The sequence below is a fragment of the Bubalus bubalis genome, chromosome 15 (genome assembly GCF_019923935.1).
Source record: "Bubalus bubalis isolate 160015118507 breed Murrah chromosome 15, NDDB_SH_1, whole genome shotgun sequence".
NCBI lineage: Eukaryota > Metazoa > Chordata > Mammalia > Artiodactyla > Bovidae > Bubalus > Bubalus bubalis.
The window spans coordinates 24,190,156-24,212,325 of record NC_059171.1 but is presented as its reverse complement, the minus strand read 5'-3'; the positions used below and the strand labels follow the sequence as shown (position 1 = coordinate 24,212,325).

Here is a 22,170-nt window from a genome sequence, read left to right as displayed (position 1 = left end):
TTGAGCATAATGCTACAGGTTACTTCCAGAAATTTCCATTTAACTGTCCTGTCCATTTACTGAATATTGGCTCAACTCTGATCCATGTATAAATAAGAGGCCAATGGCTTTCTACCCCTCTCCACTATGCCCCAGGTTTTTAAGATAGCTCCTGAGTAAAATAAAACAGTCCAGGAGATTAAAAACAAAAAGAAAACTTCTGGGTAGTGATCTCAAATCTTTCAGTGAAATAAATGTCTTTACTAATCTCAAGTCTATCTGAGCTCTTAAGAGTCTGGATGTTTTTATTAGTAGTATTGGTAGAGAGCTCTGCTGTTCCTGATATCTTTCATTGATAAGCTATTTGGCTATTGCTGAATCTGGATCTATAAGAGACGGTTATTGTGTGGATGGCTTCAGGATATTAGTTAGCTCATCTCTGGCTTTTAACCTTAATTCTAATTTTGATTATGTGCTAATACTCTTGAAACTAAAATTTTTTACACATGATTCCATTGAAAAACACTTTTCAGTGTAGACCACTGTCAGCTGACAAAGGATAAATGTTTTTTCACTAGAAAAGTCTGAAGTTCTTGTAATGGTGAATACACAAAAAATGATACCATGTGGTTTACTTTTAAAATTCAGTCCCCTTCTCCCACTCTTTTGTCTGGGGTGGGGGGAATCTCTTTTTTAAACCAACTATTCACATCAGGGATTTCCAGGTAGAAATATTTTAACTGTCTTGTCCTACATCAGGCATATCTGACCCATCTTTTAAGGTGCTCTGAGACCTCATGTGAAGAGTTGACTCATTGGAAAAGACTCTGATGCTGGGAGGGATTGGGGGCAGGAGGAGAAGGGGACGACAGAGGATGAGATGGCTGGATGGCATCACTGACTCGATGGACGTGAGTCTGAGTGAACTCTGGGAGTTGGTGATGGACAGGGAGGCCTGGCGTGCTGTGATTCATGGGGTTGCAAAGAGTGGGACACAACTGAGCAACTGAACTGAATTGAACTGAGACCACATTTGGATTGTGCAACTGGCTGAATGGCAAGAGTTCACAGAGGTCATGTAAGAAAGTAAGATGTTAGAATAGTTTGCAGCTGGTGTGTTTTAAGGTTAAATTTCTATCACCTATTGGTATATTTTTAAAATGCCCACCATGGATTTTTAAAATAATTTATGCTTATTTTATTGTCACCAATGACCAGAGAAGCAGAAAGGCATGCATTACGGTCTTCTTCTAAAACAGACAGCTCTTTCCCTTCTATTTATATGTCACTTATATTTATATATTACATTCTGCTTTTTGATGTGCTGAAATTCTCATTCATTTTCCCCTCATCAATGCTGCTCTGCCCGACTACTAACTATCCATTCTGCCCTTCTTCCTTCTTGATTCTATTTTGGATGACAGTGCATTTAGCAAAAAAGCTAATTTTTCACTTTCTTTTTCTAGGTAGTTCTGTGACACAGTTCTAGAAACTAAGATAGAAGTGTAAATCTGCTATAAGTTTTTCTTCACTGATATGGGTTTTACCCCTTTCTGCCTGTTACCTTCCTCCTATCTGAAAGATGGATGTGATGGCAAGAGCTATAGTAGTTCACAGAGAACAATGAGGAAAAGGCTAAGAAAATTTCAAAATGACACCAGCTTGACATCCTGAATCTTTACCAATGATTGCCTATTTCTGGACTTCTTTACACAGGAGAAAAATAAAGCTTTGTATGTTTAGATAATACTAAAACCATAGTCACAGAAAACTAGTCAATCTAATTACACTAGGACCACAGCCTTGTCTAACTCAATGAAACTAAGCCATGCCTGTGGGGCAACCCAAGACGGGCGGGTCATGGTGGAGAGATCTGACAGAATGTGGTCCACTGGAGAAGGGAATGGCAAACCACTTCAGTATTCTTGCCTTGAGAACCCCATGAACAGTATGAAAAGGCAAAATGATAGGATACTGAAAGAGAAACTCCCCAGGTCAGTAGGTGCCCAATATGCTACTGGAGATCAGTGGAGAAGTAACTCCAGAAAGAAGGAAGGGATGGAGCCAAAGCAAAAACAATACCCAGCTGTGGATGTGACTGGTGATAGAAGCGAGGTCCGATGCTGTAAAGAGCAATATTGCATAGGAACCTGGAATATCAGGTCCATGAATCAAGGCAAATTGGAAGTGGTCAAACAAGAGATGGCAAGAGTGAATGTCGACATTCTAGGAATCAGCGAACTGAAATGGACCGGAATGGGCGAATTTAACTCAGATGACCATTATATCTACTACTGCGGGCAGGAATCCCTCAGAAGAAATGGAGTAGCCATCATAGTCAACAAAAGAGTCCGAAATGCAGTACTTGGATGCAATCTCAAAAACGACAGAATGATCTCTCTTCATTTCCAAGGCAAACCATTCAATGTCACAGTAATCCAAGTCTATGCCCCACCCAGTAACGCTGAAGAAGCTGAAGTTGAACGGTTCTATGAAGACCTACAAGACCTTTTAGAACTAACACCCAAAAAAGATGTCCTTTTCATTATAGGGGACTGGAATGCAAAAGTAGGAAGTCAAGAAACACCTGGAGTAACAGGCAAATTTGGCCTTGGAATACGGAATGAAGCAGGGCAAAGACTAATAGAGTTTTGCCCAGAAAATGCACTGGTCATAGCAAACACCCTCTTCCAACAACACAAGAGAACACTCTACACATGGACATCACCAGATGGTCAACACCGAAATCAGATGGATTATATTCTTTGTAGCCAAAGATGGAGAAGCTCTATACAGTCAACAAAAACAAGACTAGGAGCTGACTGTGGCTCAGATCATGAACTCCTTATTACCAAATTCAGACTTAAATTGAAGAAAGTAGGGAAAACCACTAGACCATTCAGATATGACCTAAATCAAATCTCTTATGATTATACAGTGGAAGTGAGAAATGGATTTAAGGGCCTAGCACTTGGGCAGAGCACTTCCCATGTATTCCTTACCATGGTGAAGTAGACTCACCTTGGGAAGGTCCTTTTCAGTTCTGGGATTCTACAATTTAAGCCTGTGTTTAGACATATGTCATTCATCTTGGTGAGAACCTTGTGGGGAAGGTGAGTAATATTATCCCCATGTTGCAGATGAAGAAATGAGGGGTTGCATACCTGCCAGGTAGCAGTGTAAGGAACCAAAGCCAGGTATTAGCTGACTTTTATCTCTACAGAGAAACATATGGCACTACTTCCCAATACAAAGAGAAAACAGAGAAGGTCAAGTGGGTGGGATATTAAGGGTTACCTATCAATTAATAGACAGAAGCAGGGGTTTCACCCTCTTAAGATATGGGATTGTAATGTAGATATATCAGACTGTATTAATGTACAATGACTAAGGGAAATTATTACTATATTCCTCCAGAGTAACAAATCTGTTTTAAACCTTATAGTTGTTGAATATCACCTAGGGATGGAGGATCTTGCCACACAAGTTAAAAAGAAAAAGGAAAGCAGTTTATCAAAAATAATGTTTAACCTCTTCTTCACACAAAATAATGAATATTTGTTTTATAACTTAAGAAATGCTTGTGTTCTGATATATGTTGGTTCTCTATATTTTAGGGGATAATGTAAATTTTAGACATATTTCTTTGTTGGTATCCTTGGCATAATAGTACATGCTAATCAATAGAATATTCCCATTTATGAGTTTAAAATTATTATTCTACTAAGCAGGGGAAACAGAATATGGGCAGTGGCAATGACAGTGATTTCTTGCCCCAACTGTACCATCTTCAAGATTTATCACTCCTTTAGGGGCATGTAGCTGGAAGTGTAGAACCCTGAACTAGCAGTCAGATGAGCAGATTTATTCCCGGAACTTTCACTGACTCACTCTGTGACCATGTGCCCATCAGTTGATTTCCCTCAAGTTCTCAGATCTTAAAAGTTAGTGGTGTTTCAGACTTCCCTAATGCTCAGACAGTAAAGCATCTGCCTGCAATGCAGGAGACCTGGGTTCCATCTCTGCATAGAGAAGATCCCCTGCAGAAGGGAATGGCAACCCACTCCAGTACTCTTGCCTGGAGAATTCCATGGACAGAGGAGCCTGGCAGGCTATAGTCCATGGGGTCGCAAACAGTCAGGCACAACTGTGTGACTAACACTTCTAATTCACTAACCTTTGAGAAACACTGTGAAAGAAGGTATAACTGTGTTTGTCTGAGTGTGTTACTCACTCAGTTGTGTCCAACTCTTTGCGACCACATGGACTGCAGCCCACCAGGCTCCTTTGTCCATGGAATTCTCTAGGCAAGAGTATTGGAGTGGATTGCCATTCCTTTCTCCAGGGGATCTTCCTGACCCAGGGATTGAACCCGGGTCTCCTGCATTACAGGCAGATTCTTTACCGTCTGAGCCAACAGGTAAGTAACTTGTGTTTAGAAAATGTGAAAAGGGTAAGGGCAGAAAAGCTAAGACTTGAATCTTAGTCAACTTGGTGTGAAGCATAACTATTTCTTTTTAAAGAGAATTTATAGTTCTTTTCACCATTTCTAAATGTTATCATTTGCTTCTTTTTCATGTGTAGGGAAAAGGGGACTGAAGAAAAAGAAGGGTTCATCTTCCCTTTTCCCACTCCAACCTCGTAAGTCTGATTCTGCTCTCTCATAATGATCCAGTTGAGTGTTATTCAGAATGTTAATGCACTTACACATTAAATGGAAGGAGGAATTCCTCATTTTTGAGAAAGGGGAAAACCCCACATATTTCAAAATTCTCTTCAGAGCTTGCTTCACTGCTTCCATTCGTTCACAATTGCTGAACTGCTCTGCTCCAAGGACACAAAGACAGTGAAGATGTGGCGTGAGACGAAGAGCTCACAGATGAAAGGCACTAGATACTTAAACAATTAGCACACTACAGGTCTGTGAGTGTGAAGTGAAAGAAGACAGCATAGAGGAGATAGGAGCATCTTAAAAGAGGCCAAAAAGTGCTTTATCAGTTAACCTTGCTGCACCATGGAGGCAAGAAAAAAAGGTCATTTTCTAGACACTGTAAGTTTTATAGTAATGTTTGTTTTAATGAATATTTAATCAAGCCGAATTGTACACCAGGCAGTGTGCCAGGCAGCAGTAAAGTCTATAAAGGCATCAGTTTGGAAGTTGGCTAGATAAAATTACAACTCCATTTCTGGCTTTAGGTGTGACCTTGGGCAAGTTGGCTGACCTCTCAAAATCTGTTTCTTCATTTAGAGAATGGAGATTATAGATAAAAGGGTCTATACCTCAGAAGATTGTATGAAGATTAAATGAGAAAATACACATAAAGACTCAGCCCAGTCTTTGGCACCTTGTAAGATGGTAAGTGTTCAGTAAATACTGGCTATTATTGAGTAATCTATATATAGTTTCTCAGTGAAGTCTTGCAACAATCCAGTGGACAGGCATTCTTAAAATCAGGTCAATACAAAGAGGACTGAGGATATAGAGCACAGGAGATGCTAGGAAGGTAGGTTCCAAACCATAAAAGACAGTGTGTGTAACATAAGGACTTGGAATATATGTAGCAGGCAATGGTAAATCTTAAGAGGATTTTTAAAAGAGAGAACCAATCAGTTCCATTAATACGTTTCAGAAAGATCATTAAGATGGCAGTGTGGATAATGGATTGAAAGGGCATGAAGAAAGAAAAGAAGGTTAGAAGTCCAGTTAGGAATTCCTTGTAATCAAGTACTCTGAGATATAGTAGTATGGGAAATTCCAAATGCTTCAGAAAAAAATAGCTGGCAGATCCCCTGCCCCTCCAATCTGTACCTCTTCCTACATCCTGTCATGACAGAAGCTTTAGGACTTGCCTTACAGCTAACGTTTTCAGCTATGAATTGCACCAGCATTCTTTTCAAATTGGTCGTCTTTGTTAGCAAGTGGCATGAAGCTTAATCACCTCTGAAAAGACAGCAAGTAAGTCCCTTGCTGGTACTGGAAGAACCAAGTATCAGTGCGATTGTTCCTTGACTGCAGGGAAAAGTAGACAAGAAGCTCTAAAAACACTTGGGTAGTTTGCTGGCTTTATCATTTTTGTCATCGTCATATGTTGGTTATGTTATCATTATTAGTTTCCTGTATTGATTCAATAGTAGTAAATCATCCACAGTAGGAAAAGTGATACGAAATATAAACAGAATATCTCACTTTATATTGATTTACCATCACATACCTAATGTTTTATTTTTTCTATTTCAAAAAGCCTATTTTCTACATTTAATGTTCCTGCTGGGAACAGCAGTCCCTTTTCACTATTTTTGCTTAAAATTATCAACGGTAAAATATATGCTTTGAAAGACAAAGGAAAGTAAGGGAAGATTAAAACATGTTGATGGCCAGTCTTCTCTCCACAAAACCGAAGCTAGTTCATAAGGACTGCTTATCTTGATTATGGACCAGTGTCTGAATATATTCTTTGAGAAATGTATGAGAAACCAAGTTTTGAAATACCACCTTTTCTATCCTGAAGTCTTCCCTTTCTGCTTGTGCTCTGATCCAGTTTTTATTAACAAGACATGTTTTCTCCGAGTTGCCACAATTTCAATTGTTTGCATAACATGTACATGTACCTTAAGATAAATGTGGTTGCTGACTTGAAAGGTTAACTGTATAGAAAAAAAAGAGTCAAGACCTTGAGGAAAATAAGGGTCTGGGCATTTTTTGTTTTTCAGGATTTGCAATTTTGAAATGATAAAATATATGTGCTATCCCTTAAGCTACAGAGTACATTAAAAATTAAGCTGCAACTAAAATGTATTATTATATATATTACAAATTGACTTTAAATATTTATATATTTAAAACTAGAAACTGTAAATGTCTTGAAGAATTACATTATGGAGTAAATTAAACTATGGACTATTTATCTAATAGTTTTGAAACTGAGAAAAAGTATCTCAACAATAGTGAATAATAATCTGGAGATAGTTTCTTCAAGTTTAAGATTTAGTGGTGGTTGTTATGATTATTACAAAAATGTATGATGTTAAATCAGGAAATCAGCTTTAAGACTTGAAAGAGAAAGTATAGGGAAAAAAGCCATCCCTAAATGAAATATTTATCTGAAGCTTAAAAAACACGTAGGATTTTTTAAAAACTAAGAAAAGTGAGATGCTTTTAAAGTAAAAAAAATATATCGTTAAGAGTTAATCATCCACACAGATAAGATGTTAAGAAGCCAAAGACCAAAGGAGAAATAAATAAACTAAAAAATATGAAAAAGGACTGAATTAAAAGAGAAAAGTCACCAAACTTCATCAAGGCCATGTCTTACAGAGAATGACATTTGTAGAAATACAAATAAAAATATAAATATAATAAGCAAGAAACAGGAAATACTACTTAAAAATACAATAAATCCACAAAAGTGAAAAGGGTTTTCTTAGCTAATAGACCAAGACAATAAATATCATACGTCTACATGATAACTTAAATGATAACTTAATTTTAAAAATTAAAAAAAAGAATATGAGGTTAAGTGTACAACCCTGACTTGCCTCTAATAAGCAAGCTTAATAGCTCCAGCCCTGAGATATTTCTAATATGCCCAGATTGCATTTCAGGCAGATTCTTTACCATCTGAGCCACATGGAAAGCCCTGTTTTGTTTTGTTTTTTTTCCATTTTTAAAATTCTTTTTTGCCTTGAAAGAACTTATGCTATAAAACACATACACACACACACACACACACACACACACACACACACACAGAGGCTATTAGAGCAAACTGAGATTACCTTTTCTTTGATTCATTGTAGGAATTCCTTTGTTCCTCTTTTTTCAGCAATGAGCAAGCAGCCTTTAGTTATATACCAAAGCCCCAAGTTCATTTTAACTCTAGGTTAAAAGACAGATTTGACTCTTGGACAACTTTTATGATGCATGGGGAATCATATGACCTATATCTGTGTAACTGGGGGAAGGGCTGCTTTGTAGGCCTTATGTTATGCAACATTTTTATACCACAGTTTCCTTCTCTGTAAAATAGAAATAAAGTTAGTCCTGCCTACTTCATGAAGTTTCCCTCAGGGCTCAGATGGTAGAGTCTGCCTGCAATGTAGGAGATCTGGGTTTGATCCCTGCGTCGGGAAGATCCTCTGAAGAAGGAAATAGCAACCCACTCTAGTATTCTTGCCTGGGAAATCCCATGGACAGAGGAGCCTGGTGGGCTGCACCTCATGGGGTCGCTAAGAGTCAGACACAACTGAGCGACAAACACACACACACTTTATGAGGATGTTAAGGAGTTTTAAGTAAAATGAGAATGCATGTAAAGGTTTTTACAAATGATGCAGTGCAGAGAAAATTCCAGTTATTTTCTACTACTGATAGAAATAGCAGTAGATTTATACTTGAGACACACTTAAAGAAGAAAAACAATTCCAATGCTCTTAGGCATAAATGAACATCAATTATGAGTGTACATTATGTCACTGGCTGACTCTGAGACCTCATCCTGGACTATTACTACTTTGTCCAGTTGTACTTTTTCCGTTCTGTGAACAAACCAAGTTTGTTTTCATCTTCCAACCTTTATATTTAAAATCTCTACCTGGTTAATGTATGGCTTCTCATCATATGGGTTTCAACTCTAATGACACCTTCTCAGAGATGCTCCCCATCATTATCCAAGCTAATCCCACTGCTGCCCCACCCTACTACAGTCTCATGTGATCACATGACTCTATATTTTTCCTATTATTAATATTTTCTTCCTAACACTATTTAAATATCATACCTGCTTTTCACTTGTTTATGGAGAAATCACCACCATGGAAGGGCATAGTGTCCTTTTTACGGACAACCTGAGTAACCACTTAGCAGTTTGTCACTAAGCTAGATGCGATGAGTGACAACTTAGCAGTCTGTCACTAAGCTAGATGGGACTGCCAACACTTTGGATGATAGTCAGAAGTTCACAGTGACCTTGTCAAATCAAAGAAATGATCAGCTGGAAACCTGACTTCCCAGAGGAGCAAGGTGGGTAGGGAAGGATGTGCAATTGCTAATTTTCCAAATGATGCATTTAGATAAGTCATGATATCCTTTTACTAATTAAATTCAATATGTATTTACACAACCTTCAGATAACTTTATTTGTCTGTAATTTCTATTTAGCAGCATATGTAAGGCTGTTTTAAAGTAGTCTCTCTCACTTAGTCCAGTCATCTAAAGCAAAACTGTGACGTGTCACATTTACTGCTGGCATTCCCCAACCTCCTCTTTCATAAAGTGTTTCCTGACTCTTGAGATATTTAATCCCCTTTCACTCCCAGGTGGCGCTAGTGATAAAGACCTCGCCTGCCAAGGCAGGGGATGGAAGTGATGAGTGTTCGATCCCTGGGTCTGGAAGATCCCCTGGAGGGGAACACAGCAACCCACGCCAGTATTCTTGCCTGGAGAATCCCATGGACAGAAGGGGCTGATGAGCTACAGTCCATGAGGTTGCAAAGAGTTCGACACGACTGGAGTGACTTAGCATACATGCATGCACTCACAATTTACACACCTGCCCCACAACTCTCCAAGGCCCCGCTTTCAGCTGTCAGCAGATCTCTATTTGCTGTTTCATCTAAATTCCAATTCAGAAGTAGACATAACCCAACTGTGACACTCTACGAAATGCATAACTGTCTGCATATATGTCTGTCCTCATTAAATTCTACTTGTCTTACCAAATACAGAGCTCTAGCACTTATTTATTATAGAACACAGTAGACATTCAATAAATGCTTTCATTTTGTATTTTTCTAGAGTGTTGCTTTTTTCTTTTAACATTGCCCATATGTTACTTTATTATTACTACTAGAACATAAACATGAGTGGGATTGGAGTCATTTGTTTGTACACTTTTCCATGTTAAAAACTCACACCTTCTTTTTAGAAAAAAAAAAAAGTCAAAGAGAGATGGAGGAAAGAGGCTTTGTTATGTCTGGCCGTGCCAGGTCAGGCAACTATCAATTTTCCCCTTAACTGGAAGAAAAACAAATTGCAGAAAATCCCAGAGAGTACTTGAATCTATATATAGTCCTATTTTTCCAATTGATCTACTCAGTGATTTAAACAAGGAGTGGTCTGAACATAGACTCCAAAATCAAGTCTTGGATTTGAATCCCGATTCTGACCCTTAGCTTGCTTGACTTCAGGCATTTTCTTAATCATTCTGCGATTTCACTTCCTGTTTATAATATGGGGGTAATAATTATACCTAATGAACAGGGTTGATATCTGAGGATACAGTCAACAAATATTTGAGGATATATTATTACACACTAGACTCTGTTCTTGGTATAAAAGAAAGAACATGAAAAAAAAAAAGACAAAAAAATTCTTCTTCACAGGGTTTGCATTCCAGTTAGCAAGATAAATATCAATACACATATTTGTTACTGATAAGTGCTAAGGAGGAAAAAAAAAAAAAAAAAACAGAGAAGACAGGTATGAAATGTGGCGGGGCTGGAGGGTTTTAAGTTTTAGATAAGGTGGCCAGGGAGTCACATTGAAAAGTTATAACTCCTGAAAAAAGGCTAAAGAACATGAGGGAGCTGGCTATATAAGCCTCTATAGGAAGAGCCTCCAAGGCTCAGACATGTCCAACTCTTTGACACTCTGTAGACTGTACCCTGCCAGGCTCCTTAATCTGTGGGATTTTCCACTGGAGTGGGTTGCCATTTTGTCTTCCAGGTAATCTTTCTGACCCAGGGATCAACCTGCATCTTCCACCTTTCTTGCATTGGCAGGTGGATTCTTTACCACTGAGCCACCTGGGAATCTCCAAGACAGAGGGAACAGCAATTGAAAAAGCCGTGTGAAAGAAACGAGCATGTCTGGTGGGTTCAAGGAACAGCGAAGGTAGCTGGAATGCAGCGGCACTGAAGGAAATGCGCTGTGTGTGTGTGCGCGCGCGAGCGCTCAGGTGGGGATGACCAGTTAAGACTGTGCACCATGATGAGAACTTCAGCTTGGCTTTCACTCTGAGAGAGAGGAGCCCCTGAAGAGGTTTGGGCATAGGAGAGAGACAATGAGATTCACACAATGAGATTCCTGGTATCGCGTACCTCCACCTGCCTTCCTGAAAGCTGACGGGTAGAGGGGTGGTGCAGAAAGCAGCAGAGGCAGGGGGACCAGTCAGGAGGCCGTTGCCATAACGCAGCTGAAAGATTAAGGTATTTGGACCCAGAAGGGAGCAGCACAGGTGGCTAAGTGCTGGGCAGATTCTGGATTCATTTTGAGAATAGAGCCAGCTGAATCTCAGGGATGATCAAAGTAGAAGAGGAAAAAGAAGAGTCTTAAAAATGCAGCAGTGTCTCTGGTCTGAACAACTAGAAAAATGGTGCTTCCATGAACTTCCAGGAGTTAATACATGCTCAATGCATGATTTATATAACTTTGCTAAAATGTGTTAAGATGTTAATGAATTAATATGGGTAAACCACTTAGTATAGTACTTAATATTAAGTCCATCCAATATAAGTGTTAACTGTTAACTATTAATAAGTTGCGATACCCCCAATATATTATTAGATGAGAAAATGTTCACAGTAGAAAACTTTTGGCTTTTGAAAATAAAGTGACTGAAATGAGATAATGACAGACTCTCCATTGGAAGCTTAAGTGTAGAAGATAAACAGGATTTTCAAATGACCACAATTCCCTCTCCTTCAATTCCCCTTTTCACCTGCACACGCCTTTAATATAGTATTTGTCTTTTTTACTCTAGCTCTTGAAAGTATCCCTATCTTCAAAAGCAACGCATGCACAAAGCATATTTCTCTTGCCCCAAAAATTGTGTTTTATACTTACTATAGCTATGAGATTTATATTCAACAATACTATTTTAACTGACGTGGAAGTATCCTGTATTTTGAAGATACAGCAATGACATTTATTTTTGATTGTTATTTTATTTTCTTGAAACTGTGAAAGCCAATACAATGAAATGTAAGTATTAAAGAATGCTCAAATACATACAAATATCCTAACCAGCTTTTTTTAAAAAGCACTTTTGGTTTCTATGTTTTTCTGTAGAATTCATTTTTCATTGGCAAATTGTAAGATGAAATTTCAAGCTGAAAATATCTGAAATCTTGATGGCAGAAAAAGGGTCCTGATGATGGAAATAACTATGTGACTTATCTGATTTGATTCAATCAATTTTTGCATCATTTCTCTTTTGTGAATATCTGGGACCAGGGAGTATTATTACTTACAGAATTTTTTCCCAGTGGGCATTAACTTACACCATGACTTTCTGTGGGAAGTAAGACTCTACTAAAATGTATGTTCATGTGCCAATTCTGTTTAAGTCTTTATGTATAACAGGGCTTGGTAAATAAATAACATTGGGGACCCAATAAATAGACAATAAGTTTTGGTTGTTTCAACCAGACCAAGCAATCAATTCAAACACAGAAAAAACAATAATTTCTGGCCATCTCCCCACCACTCCATTCCACCATGTTTCCTCCGTTAGACAAAACTTTGTCATATAATGATTCCGAAATACACTGTTAAACACCCTTATGTTATTTTTTCAAAGTCTTACTGTAATTTACAGATCGATATGACTCTTAAATGGAAGGAACAAAGATAGGAAAGGAATTGGGGAATCTAAGTACCATCTTTTATTTTTAATGCCACAGAGGTGCTGTGGGCTTTGGTTCTTTCTGCTAATTCAATAAAGGATACAAGCTTTCAGAGACTGGCATGCATTCAGCACTGGGATTCAAGACAGCTTTGGACTCGAAAGCTGGAAGTTCTCTGAAGAGAGATTTCACAGTTCTTCTTACAATTTAGTCAATGAGTTAATGGGCCACATCATCATTTCCAGTGATAATTAAAATGCAGAATTTACTCTCTTTAATTTGGGATAAATTTTATAATTTCTTTTTCTTTCCTCCAGTAGTCTGATTTTTAATGTTGATGCCACAGTTGATAGTTGAACAGTACTTCATAGTTTATCAAGCGTATACTGTCATACACATTTCAATTCAATATTTTACTGGTCCAATATTTTTTTACAAATTGTCCTAACAATCTCATGATGAAGAACTTATTCATGATTTCTATTCTTTGAATATGTAATTTGAAACTCTGAGAACAATAATTAATCACTAAGTACATATAGTTTAAATGAGTAGAACCATAACTTGAACCACATCAGTACTGTTAAATATTGGTAATTATCTTACTAATAAAATTTTGGGAGTATCTTCCAGAGGTTTTCAGTCAAGGCAGTTGGTCCAAGAACAAGTAGAATCACAGTGCAAAGGAATTAGAGTGGAGGAAAGTAGTGAGAAGTGACCCAAGTTAGTCATGGATAAGCAACATAACAGAAAGAGAATACTATTACAGAGTTTAAATGTGAAATGCATAGCATTTAGCATATAATACAAGTAATGTATTTAAAGTTTTTACTCACATATTTCATCAAGATTGTATTGATTATAAGATGCACCACTGAGAGAGAAAAAGGCAAACTCCTGTCAATTAAACCACGACACACCACTAATCATAAGGCACTTTCAGATTTTAAAAAGTTAAAATGTGAAAAAAGGTATGTCTTAGAAGCCAGGAAATATAGTGCTGGTAACAGCAGAGGGTATGGAAATTCTCAAAATCAGTCATAATACAATCTAACTAGACAATCAATAAACATTTATTAAGTGCCTTTGGATGGGTATAAAGAAGCAAAATGCGTAATCTAGGCGAAGAGGCTTAAGTGCTACGTATAAAATATTAATTGCTGTCTTTCAGTCTTACAGTGATGGCCACTGGTTGGAGAAAACAAATCTGCTTGTGCAACAAAGATGCCTGGGTGTGCAACTGCCAGGGGGATATGATATATAGGAGGGAGGAAGAGAGGAATAAAGAAGAGGAAGCAACTGGGGGAGGGGAGGATGGCTTGGAGGACAGGTAGGAGGAATGGAAGGCGGGGTCCAACCCAACCTAGAGCTTCACTGAAATTCAGGAGTGGCCAGAATCCTGTGCGCATGGATCTCCTAATCTTATAAAATATAATTGCTGGGCTGTATGTGAAATGATTCTTAAAAACAACAGCTTTGAAAAAGGGCTTCACACACTTTTGTAACATCTATAGTCCAAAGGTTTTTCCATTCTTGTATATTTTTTAAATCTCAAAGATTGAAGACTTAGACACTTTGGATACCTCTCAAATTTGAGCTGAATGTAATTGTTTAAACACTGGGTGTTGCTTGGAAATTACATTTTGCTATGACTGGTTATCTGGAGAAGGCAATGGCAAGCCACTCCAGTACTCTTGCCTAGAAAATCCCATGGACCGAGGAGCCTGGTAGGCTGCAGTCCATGGGGTCGCTAAGAGTCGGACACGACTGAGGGACTTCACTTTCACTTTTCACTTTCCTGCATTGGAGAAGGAAATGGCAACCCACTCCAGTGCTCTTGCCTGGAGAATCCCAGGGACGGGGAAGCCTGGTGGGCTGCCGTCTATGGGGTCGCACAGAGTAGGACACGACTGATGTGACTTAGCAGCAGCAGCAACATGACTGGTTATCAACCTGTTTGATGACTTAAAAGTTTTAGATTCTGTGATTAAAATGAAAAGTTGTTTGGGCTAAAGCCAATCATCTAAATATCTAACTTGGGCATTTTGCATATTATTGATATTATGATTACCAGCACTGAATCTGTGTGCTGAATTGGAAAAATGAAATTAGATTGTTTATTTCTAATTAAAAACATTTCTTTTTCTGCAAAGATATTACATAATTTACCCTGTATTGTGAAATAATTGCTTTTGAAATTAACCAAATAAAAAGAAAAACATTCAACCTTTTAACTGGGCATTATGTTCATAAATTTATCACTAATTTGAAAGGGCATATTCCACAGCACTCTGATATTGTTACACATTGTTTGTGATTGAGGAAAAACTAACCTGGTAATAGTATTTACTTCTTTTGAAAAGAAAAAATAAAATAATAATGCAGAACAATTTCATTTTTAAAAGTCAATAATGAATTCCATCTGCTGCATGCCATTAAAAACAAAGAGGTTACTCACATGCCTCAGATCTTTTTAGGTCTTTGTTCCTTCCATTGAAAAGCATAGGCCAACCCCTCAATAATAAAGTTATTTTGACTTGTCTGACAAAAACTTAAAACAAAAAAACCAAAAACTTATCCATTTCCCTCCACATTTCAGTGGAGCCTAGAGGACTTGAAATAACATGTTAAAGAAAAACAAAGGCATTTAAGCAAACTTTTAAGAGAATGGTTAGGAGAATCTAAGGAAATGCATACCAGTCTCTGAAACCCAGAGCACAGTGGTGATAAAAACATAAGCATGTGACTTAATCACGATCATTACCCTAGCTGTGCACAAACTGTCAGTTTGGGGCAAGAGAAGGTAATATGGAAAAGATAGACAAATATGACAAATGACAAATTGACAAATATGACAAATGATTTCCTGTGAATGCACTAAAAAAAAAAAAAAAACCACCAATGACATATTCAAATGGCCACTGGACATGAAAACAGACTTAAAATCACTATGTTTGAATCTATTTCTGGGAGTGCCTCTATATAGAATCACGGCAGCCGCACCTACAGAAAATCACAGACAAATAATGAACATGCACAGAAAGTCTTTTTTTACATCCTCTATTCAGATTAGTATTTTAACAGAGTCACTCCCTCCTGGGCACTCCCAGAAAACATTCCCTTTCTGGAGGTAGCAGCCAACAGAACTGCAGGGCTCATCTGGATTTGGAAAATAGAACAAAGTCATCCTTCTCTGACCTTCTAAAATGACTGGTTTAAAGCTGAGAGCACTCACACATACCTTTGCGTAGGCAGAGCATTTCTGAGGTCCTCCCTTCAAACCCTATTCAGCCAGCAGTGAGCTGCTCTCAGGAAGAGAGGACAGGATTTTGGTTCCTGTGCTTCCTCAGGTAATACAACACTTCCTTCCTGGGAGAGACTGCCCTCTCCTCCAGGCCCTGACCTCTGGTGGCAGTGTGCAAGACTCAGATTCAGAGGTTTCTGCACACAGGAAACCCACTGCATCCGCTTTCTGACTGCAGCCTCATTCTTGGTTCACTGAACACTCTGGAAACAGTGCCAGTATGCTCTGCCTAGTAAGTTACTAAGTGGACCCTCTAAAGTCTCTCATAGAGTGAGAGAACAGAACTCAATATCTAACTTCTGTACTCTTCTTATCTTAAAGTAAATCAATGCACAGCAAATCTCTGTAATTTAGTCCTAACAGCACTGACATTCAGCAGATCTGATAAGGCTGGGTCCTAACCTGGTTGGTGTTTTATATCCTTGCTGTTGTTTAGTGACTAAGTCATGTTCAACTCTTTTGCAACCTCCATGAACCGTAGCCCACCAGGCTCCTTGGTCCATGAGATTTCCCAGCCAAGAATACTGGAGTGGGTTGCCATTTCCTTCTCCAGGGGATCTTCCTGACCCATGGATCAAACCTGCGTTTCCTGCATTGGCAGGCAGATTCTTCACCACTGAACCACCAGGGAAGCCCCAATATTTATACCTTTACAAATATTTAAATATGTTATTAGTTGATGAGCTAATAATCCAAACATAAGTGTGATTTTTTTTTTCCTCCAGAACCTCCATCTGCATTGTCATGATATAGTGCACATTGCTTTACATTACAGTTATTTCCTTCTGTATTTTCTCTCTGATGGGACAAGGAGAGAGTACATCATACTAGTAACAGTTCTGCAACTTAGCAAGTGAATGAATGGATAAGAGTCATAATAATCCCCTTTCCTACCTGCCCCCAACCCCTCTTTAATTCACATTCTGTGTTATCCTTTAAAAGCAGATGGCACCATCCACTGCCTGCTCTATAGACTCCCCATCCATATACTTAATCTAGAGAAGGTTTTGGTGGATGTTTCCCTTATAGTTCCCTTATATTTTTTCATGAAATCCTTCAATGGCAGCTCACTGGGATATAAACATATGATAACACTTACTTTATTTGACAGGTAGGGATGAAAATCATCAGATAGAGAAAATGTCAACTTAGTAGATAAAGATCCAAGGTCTACTTCCTGCCACAATAGGTGGGTTTCAGGGGCAAGTTAAAAACGATCTACATGTCACTGAAAACTGTCTGCAGAGTTAGTACATTGTAATGAACAGACAATGATTATAAAGACAACGGAGTTCATGAATACCACCAAATTCACAACACTGTCATTTCTATGTAATATAGTAAGACCATGATTTTGCATGCAATATAGAACTTCTGGCATTTGTTGAGTTCTGACAGTTCCATAATAGGCTACCCATCAGTAAGTAAAGTACCTGACCAAACCAACACAATTTTAGAGGGCAATGGTCTGCACTGGCAATATGATTCGTTCTCAAATGAAAAGGTATGATAGCTAATCTTCTATGGAGCTACCTTTGTAACCACCACAAATTATTTGGTCTCTTTTAAGAGTTCCAGCAGTATTCCCTACAAATGCTATTAAGTAGTAAGACAAACAATGTGAAACTTCTGGTAAAGTTCCCAAAACTCAGCTATAAGTGTTTTAATAGCTATTAATTTCCATTCCATTCCTTAACGACATGACTGGTTTTTTTCAGTCCTAGATACCATTCTACTGCGTTAGAGCAATGCTAATGCGAACAATGCCTCACATGCAGGTAAGGCTTTATCACTGATGAACTGCTTCAACTAATATTCTCTAGTTACACACACAACCACTCTGGGAGATGCTGCTTATTCTCAAAGTTCTGCAGAGTTAGGTATGTATAGAAAATTAATGACAGAATGTTTCCTTGCAGCTTTATATGGTAAGCAAAAAACAGAGGAAAGATGGGTTTTGAAGTTGCTCTAATGTTCATCTTTATATAATTTAACATAGCTGCAGACTCCTGGCAAACAACAGCAAGCAGGCAGAATACAGGAATGAACTGGGTTTTTTTTTTTTTTTTTTTGAAGCAAGACTTTATATTAGAAAAATAGACTCAAACACACAAAAAGAGACAGACACACACAAAACCCTAGACAAAACATAAACATGTTTTTCAATATCTGCAGAAAATGTAAAATGGGGGCTTTTATATATTTACCTCTCACACAGACAGTAATGCTATCCATATCTTCATTGTGTTTGAATTCAAATTATAGAGATATAAAGACATACACACAGCTCAAACATACTTGTAAATTGGACATATGAAAAGTACTTGTATAAACAAATACACATATCTATACACATTTCATATCTATACAAGATACATATTTCCCAGTATTTTGTCATTTGCTCTTTCTTATTCACTTTCACTAGGAATCTGATAGGAACTAGATTTGACTCACTTGTCAGCTAAGTGTAGTTCTTTTGTAAGACCAAATTAATTTTTCACTTGTGCTTAGAACTGTCCATTATGCATCTGAGCAAGATAGTTTCCAATAAATAAACACTGGCTCTTGAGCACTGCTTCCCCTTATCTCTCTATCACCTTTAGGATCCAGGTTGCTAAGAAGCTCTGATTTTAAAATATTTTTAGTGCTGTGGTCAGGAATGCTACTGCTTCTATATCACCTTCAGTTTTCATTCTAGATTATTTTTCTAGTTTTTTAAAATGTATTTCTTAGTTCACTTTTTCATTGGTTTGCCTTATATCTGTTACATCATATGGTTTGATTAATTCATGATAATGAGACTTAATTTTTTATTGAAAGTATTTTTCCAATTTTATTGTGGTAAGAATAGTGGGTAACCACAGAGTCTAGCTCTTACCAGATTCCTAATGTAAGCAAATAAGAAAGAGCAAATGATGACATACTGAGAAATACGTAACTTGTGTAGATATGACATATATATAGATGTAGATACTTGTTTACACAGGTACTTTTCATATGGCTAATTCACAAGTGTTTGATATGTGTGTGTCTTTACAGCTCTCTTATTTGAATTCTAACACTCAATGTGTTAACATATAAAATTTTGTGTACATTATTGTTCATTATAATAATGTGACTGTTTTCCTTATTATATTGTTGTTGAAGTATAGCTGATTTACAAAGTTGTGTTAGTTTCAGGTATATAGCAAAGTGATTCAGCTATATACACACACACACACACACACATACATGTATGTATATATATTCTTTTTCAGATACTTTTCCATGATAGGTTATTATAAGATACTGAATATTGTTCCCTATGTAGTTTATCCATTTTATATACAGTGATGTATATATGTTAATCCCAAACTCTCAATTTATGTCTCCTCCCAACCCCTTTTTTGCTTGTGGTAACTATGTTTGTTTTCTATGTCTGTGAGTCTGTTTTTGTTTTGTAAATAAGTTCATTTGTATACAAGTGATATTGTATGATATTTGTTTTTCTCTGACTTATTTCACTCAATATGATAGTTCTAGGTCCATCTATGTTGCTGCAAATGGTATTATTTCTTTTTTATGACTGAGTAATATTCCATTATATACCACATCTTCTTTACCCATTCATCTGTCAATAGACATTTAGGTTGTATCTGTTTTGGATATTATAAATAGTGCTGCTATGAACATTGGGATGCATGACTCTTTCTGAATAATGGTTTTCTCTGGGCATATGCCCAGAAGTGGGATTGCTGGATCATATGGTAGTTTTATTTTTAGTTTTTTAGGGAACCTCCATACTGAGCCACTATGGACATTCTCATCAAGAGTGTAGGAGGGTTCCTTTTTCTTCACATCCTCTCCAGTAAATAATGTGACTTTAATTTTTTTTTATTTTTATGTGATGGATAAATCCTGATTACACAAATAGGGCTTGTTCAAACTGAACCTTTTTTTGAAGACGGTAGGGGTAGGATCCCTTCCTAAAGGGAAATTTTTGAAAAATAGTCTTTCCAAGACTTGGGTAATTTTGGAACCTTTTATGTTCCTATTTATGTTAATTGTTCGCAGGTATAAAAGGAACTTCCCTGGTAGTTCAATCAGTAAAGAATTTGCCTGCAATGCAAGAGACGCTGGTTTGATTCCTGAGTCAGGAAGATCCCCTGGAGAAAGGATAGGCTACCCACTCTAGTGTTCTTGGGCTTCCCTGATGGCTCAGGTGGTAAAGAATCCACTTGCAATATGGGAGACCTGGGTTCGATCCTTGGGTTGGGAAGATCCCCTGGAGGAGGGCATGGCAACCCACTCCAGTATTCTTGCCTGGAGAATCCCCAAGGGCAGAGGAGCCTGGTGTCACTCAGGAGCCCTGGTCACTCAGGGCTACAGTCCTGAGTGACTAAGCACAGCACAGCACAGCATTAATAAAGCACTTTTGCTAGTATCTCATTACAGTCAGGGATGCAGTCTTAATTTGAGATGTGAAATTTAATTATGATATACACCCTTATCAAAATGCATGCTTCAGAATACAAAAGAACACTTCCCTCCTCCGGTGAAGAGCAAAGTTGTAAATAAATGTGGTCAAGATGCTAAGTGATCCATGGTGTCAGTTCTAAAACAAAGGTCCCTCAGGGGATGCAAGGAAAAGCAATGTTCCCTGGTTGAGGGAAAACACCCAGCTTCTCTATAAGAAGGGTTACTTACTGAGTATTTAATTTCCTTTTAGAAGAGAAAGGATGTTTAAGAGCGATTTTTAAAAGAAAATTTGAACTGCTTACAGTAGCGATTATTGTTGGGTGATATGTAGGGTATTTCAAGTGTGCTAGTCTTCCTGGAAATAAATGTCATACAAAATTCCTATATGTAGAGTTTACTTAAAAGAGCTTTCACCAAATCAGATCATGTAGCACTAACAAAATTAACTCTGTTTACTGAGCAACTGGAGCTTGCGGCAAGCCTGTGCCAAGCACTGGGGTTACAGTGGTGTTTCAGTGACATGATACACACAGTCTTAATCTTCTTCTGTCTCCTTGTGGACCTATTTTCTGACTAAAGGAAAAAAGTTTCTTAAATTTGCATATGTTTCCCTTGGGAAAACGGTCTCCAATGGAGCAGGGAGCACAATTTCCATTCTTCCCTCCTGTTGTATTTCTCAGCAATCTACATTAAATGGTCAGCTTGTCTCCTTTCTGTGGGCTGTATCAGCTAATTTAAGCATTAGAGTGATCAACAGTTAAGATTCTGGAGCCAGTCTGCATGGGTTCCAGCCTCCACTTTCCAGCCCTGAGGCCTGGGGTAAATTATTAATGTCTCTGCTTCTTAGCTTTCTCACCTGTGAAACAAGCATTTTAATACTGGTTTGGCAAAAAAGTTCCTTTGGGTTTTTGAAACCCTAAGGAACTTTTTGGTCAACTGAATACTTCCAGCCAACTACGACTACTATGAGCTTAAGTGTTTTCATACATACAAGGAATTAGGAATAGCACTTGGCATGGAATAAGTACTCAATAAATGCTAGCTTATTAAATTATCATTATAAAGAGAAACCTAAAAACTTAGGTGTAGAAATTTTACATTTTGCCAGCCATATCAAGATAAGCCATGCTAATGCAGACATTAATTAGGTTGAATTCTTCAAAACAAAGCTTTCCTTAACTATCTAATTTTGAAAATTCAAAATTATTCTAAGAAAAGAGATGCCAAAAGGAAGTAAAGGGAAAAACACTCACTTGATAATGACAAATGAGTTTGAAGCTTGATTTCAAGCTTCTATAGTAAAATCTATTCAAGAAAATGAATGATTACACACACAAAAAGTTGTGCAGTACATGAAAATTATTATAGCCTAAAAGAATTACGTTAAAGTTTGAAGGAGCCTTTTGGGCCTAGAAAAGAAAACAACAGTTTCAAAGGCCCTTGCCTAATCATCTAACTTCGGAGAAAACAAAAGGGAACTTTAGGTCCTGCCCTGATGCTCCAGGCCGGTTGCATCTATTTGAGACTTATCACCCACTGTCCAGAAACCTTCCACCCCCTACACCTGCCCAGAAGACTTATCACCCCCTGCCCAACTACAAATGCCATCTCAACTCAAGAATACCCAAAACATCCCTCCTGATTAACATTTGCCTTATCGCTTACACAAACCTCCCTATAAATATGGAGCCTCCCTGATCTCTCAGCCTGGTCTTTAGGCCGACTGTCACCCCTCCTTGTCTGAATAAAGGTAACCTACTTCTGTTGAGGCGGTCTTTCCTCTTTCTGCCTCGGCCCAAACTATA

General features: G+C 37.8%; 1 protein-coding gene and 1 long non-coding RNA gene across 10 annotated transcripts in view; one reads left to right on the top strand and one right to left on the bottom strand.

The window, feature by feature from the left end:
- OXR1 (oxidation resistance 1) overlaps window positions 1–22,170 on the bottom strand; it is a 543,504-nt gene that overhangs the window by 135,579 nt on the left and 385,755 nt on the right. The window contains exon 1 of one of the 8 annotated variants that reach the window (XM_006076805.4): window positions 15,845–15,878. The exons of 5 other annotated variants lie outside the window; for them this stretch is intronic. In XM_006076805.4, the coding sequence (XP_006076867.3) occupies window positions 15,845–15,863 (19 nt within the window). In that variant the 5' untranslated portion in view covers window positions 15,864–15,878. Of the gene's footprint in view, window positions 1–7,755; window positions 7,879–15,844; window positions 15,879–22,170 lie in introns of those variants that run through there. 2 more of the 8 variants (XM_025265169.3, XM_025265170.3) reach the window with 2 other exon arrangements.
- On the top strand, window positions 4,069–17,686 carry LOC112579140. Of its 2 annotated transcripts, none has more exons than XR_006544876.2 (3): window positions 4,069–4,620; window positions 5,228–5,335; window positions 17,626–17,686. It is a non-coding gene; the product is annotated as an uncharacterized LOC112579140 (long non-coding RNA). The 2 variants fall into 2 exon arrangements; XR_003103575.3 differs by lacking the exon at window positions 17,626–17,686 and adding an exon at window positions 9,295–9,341.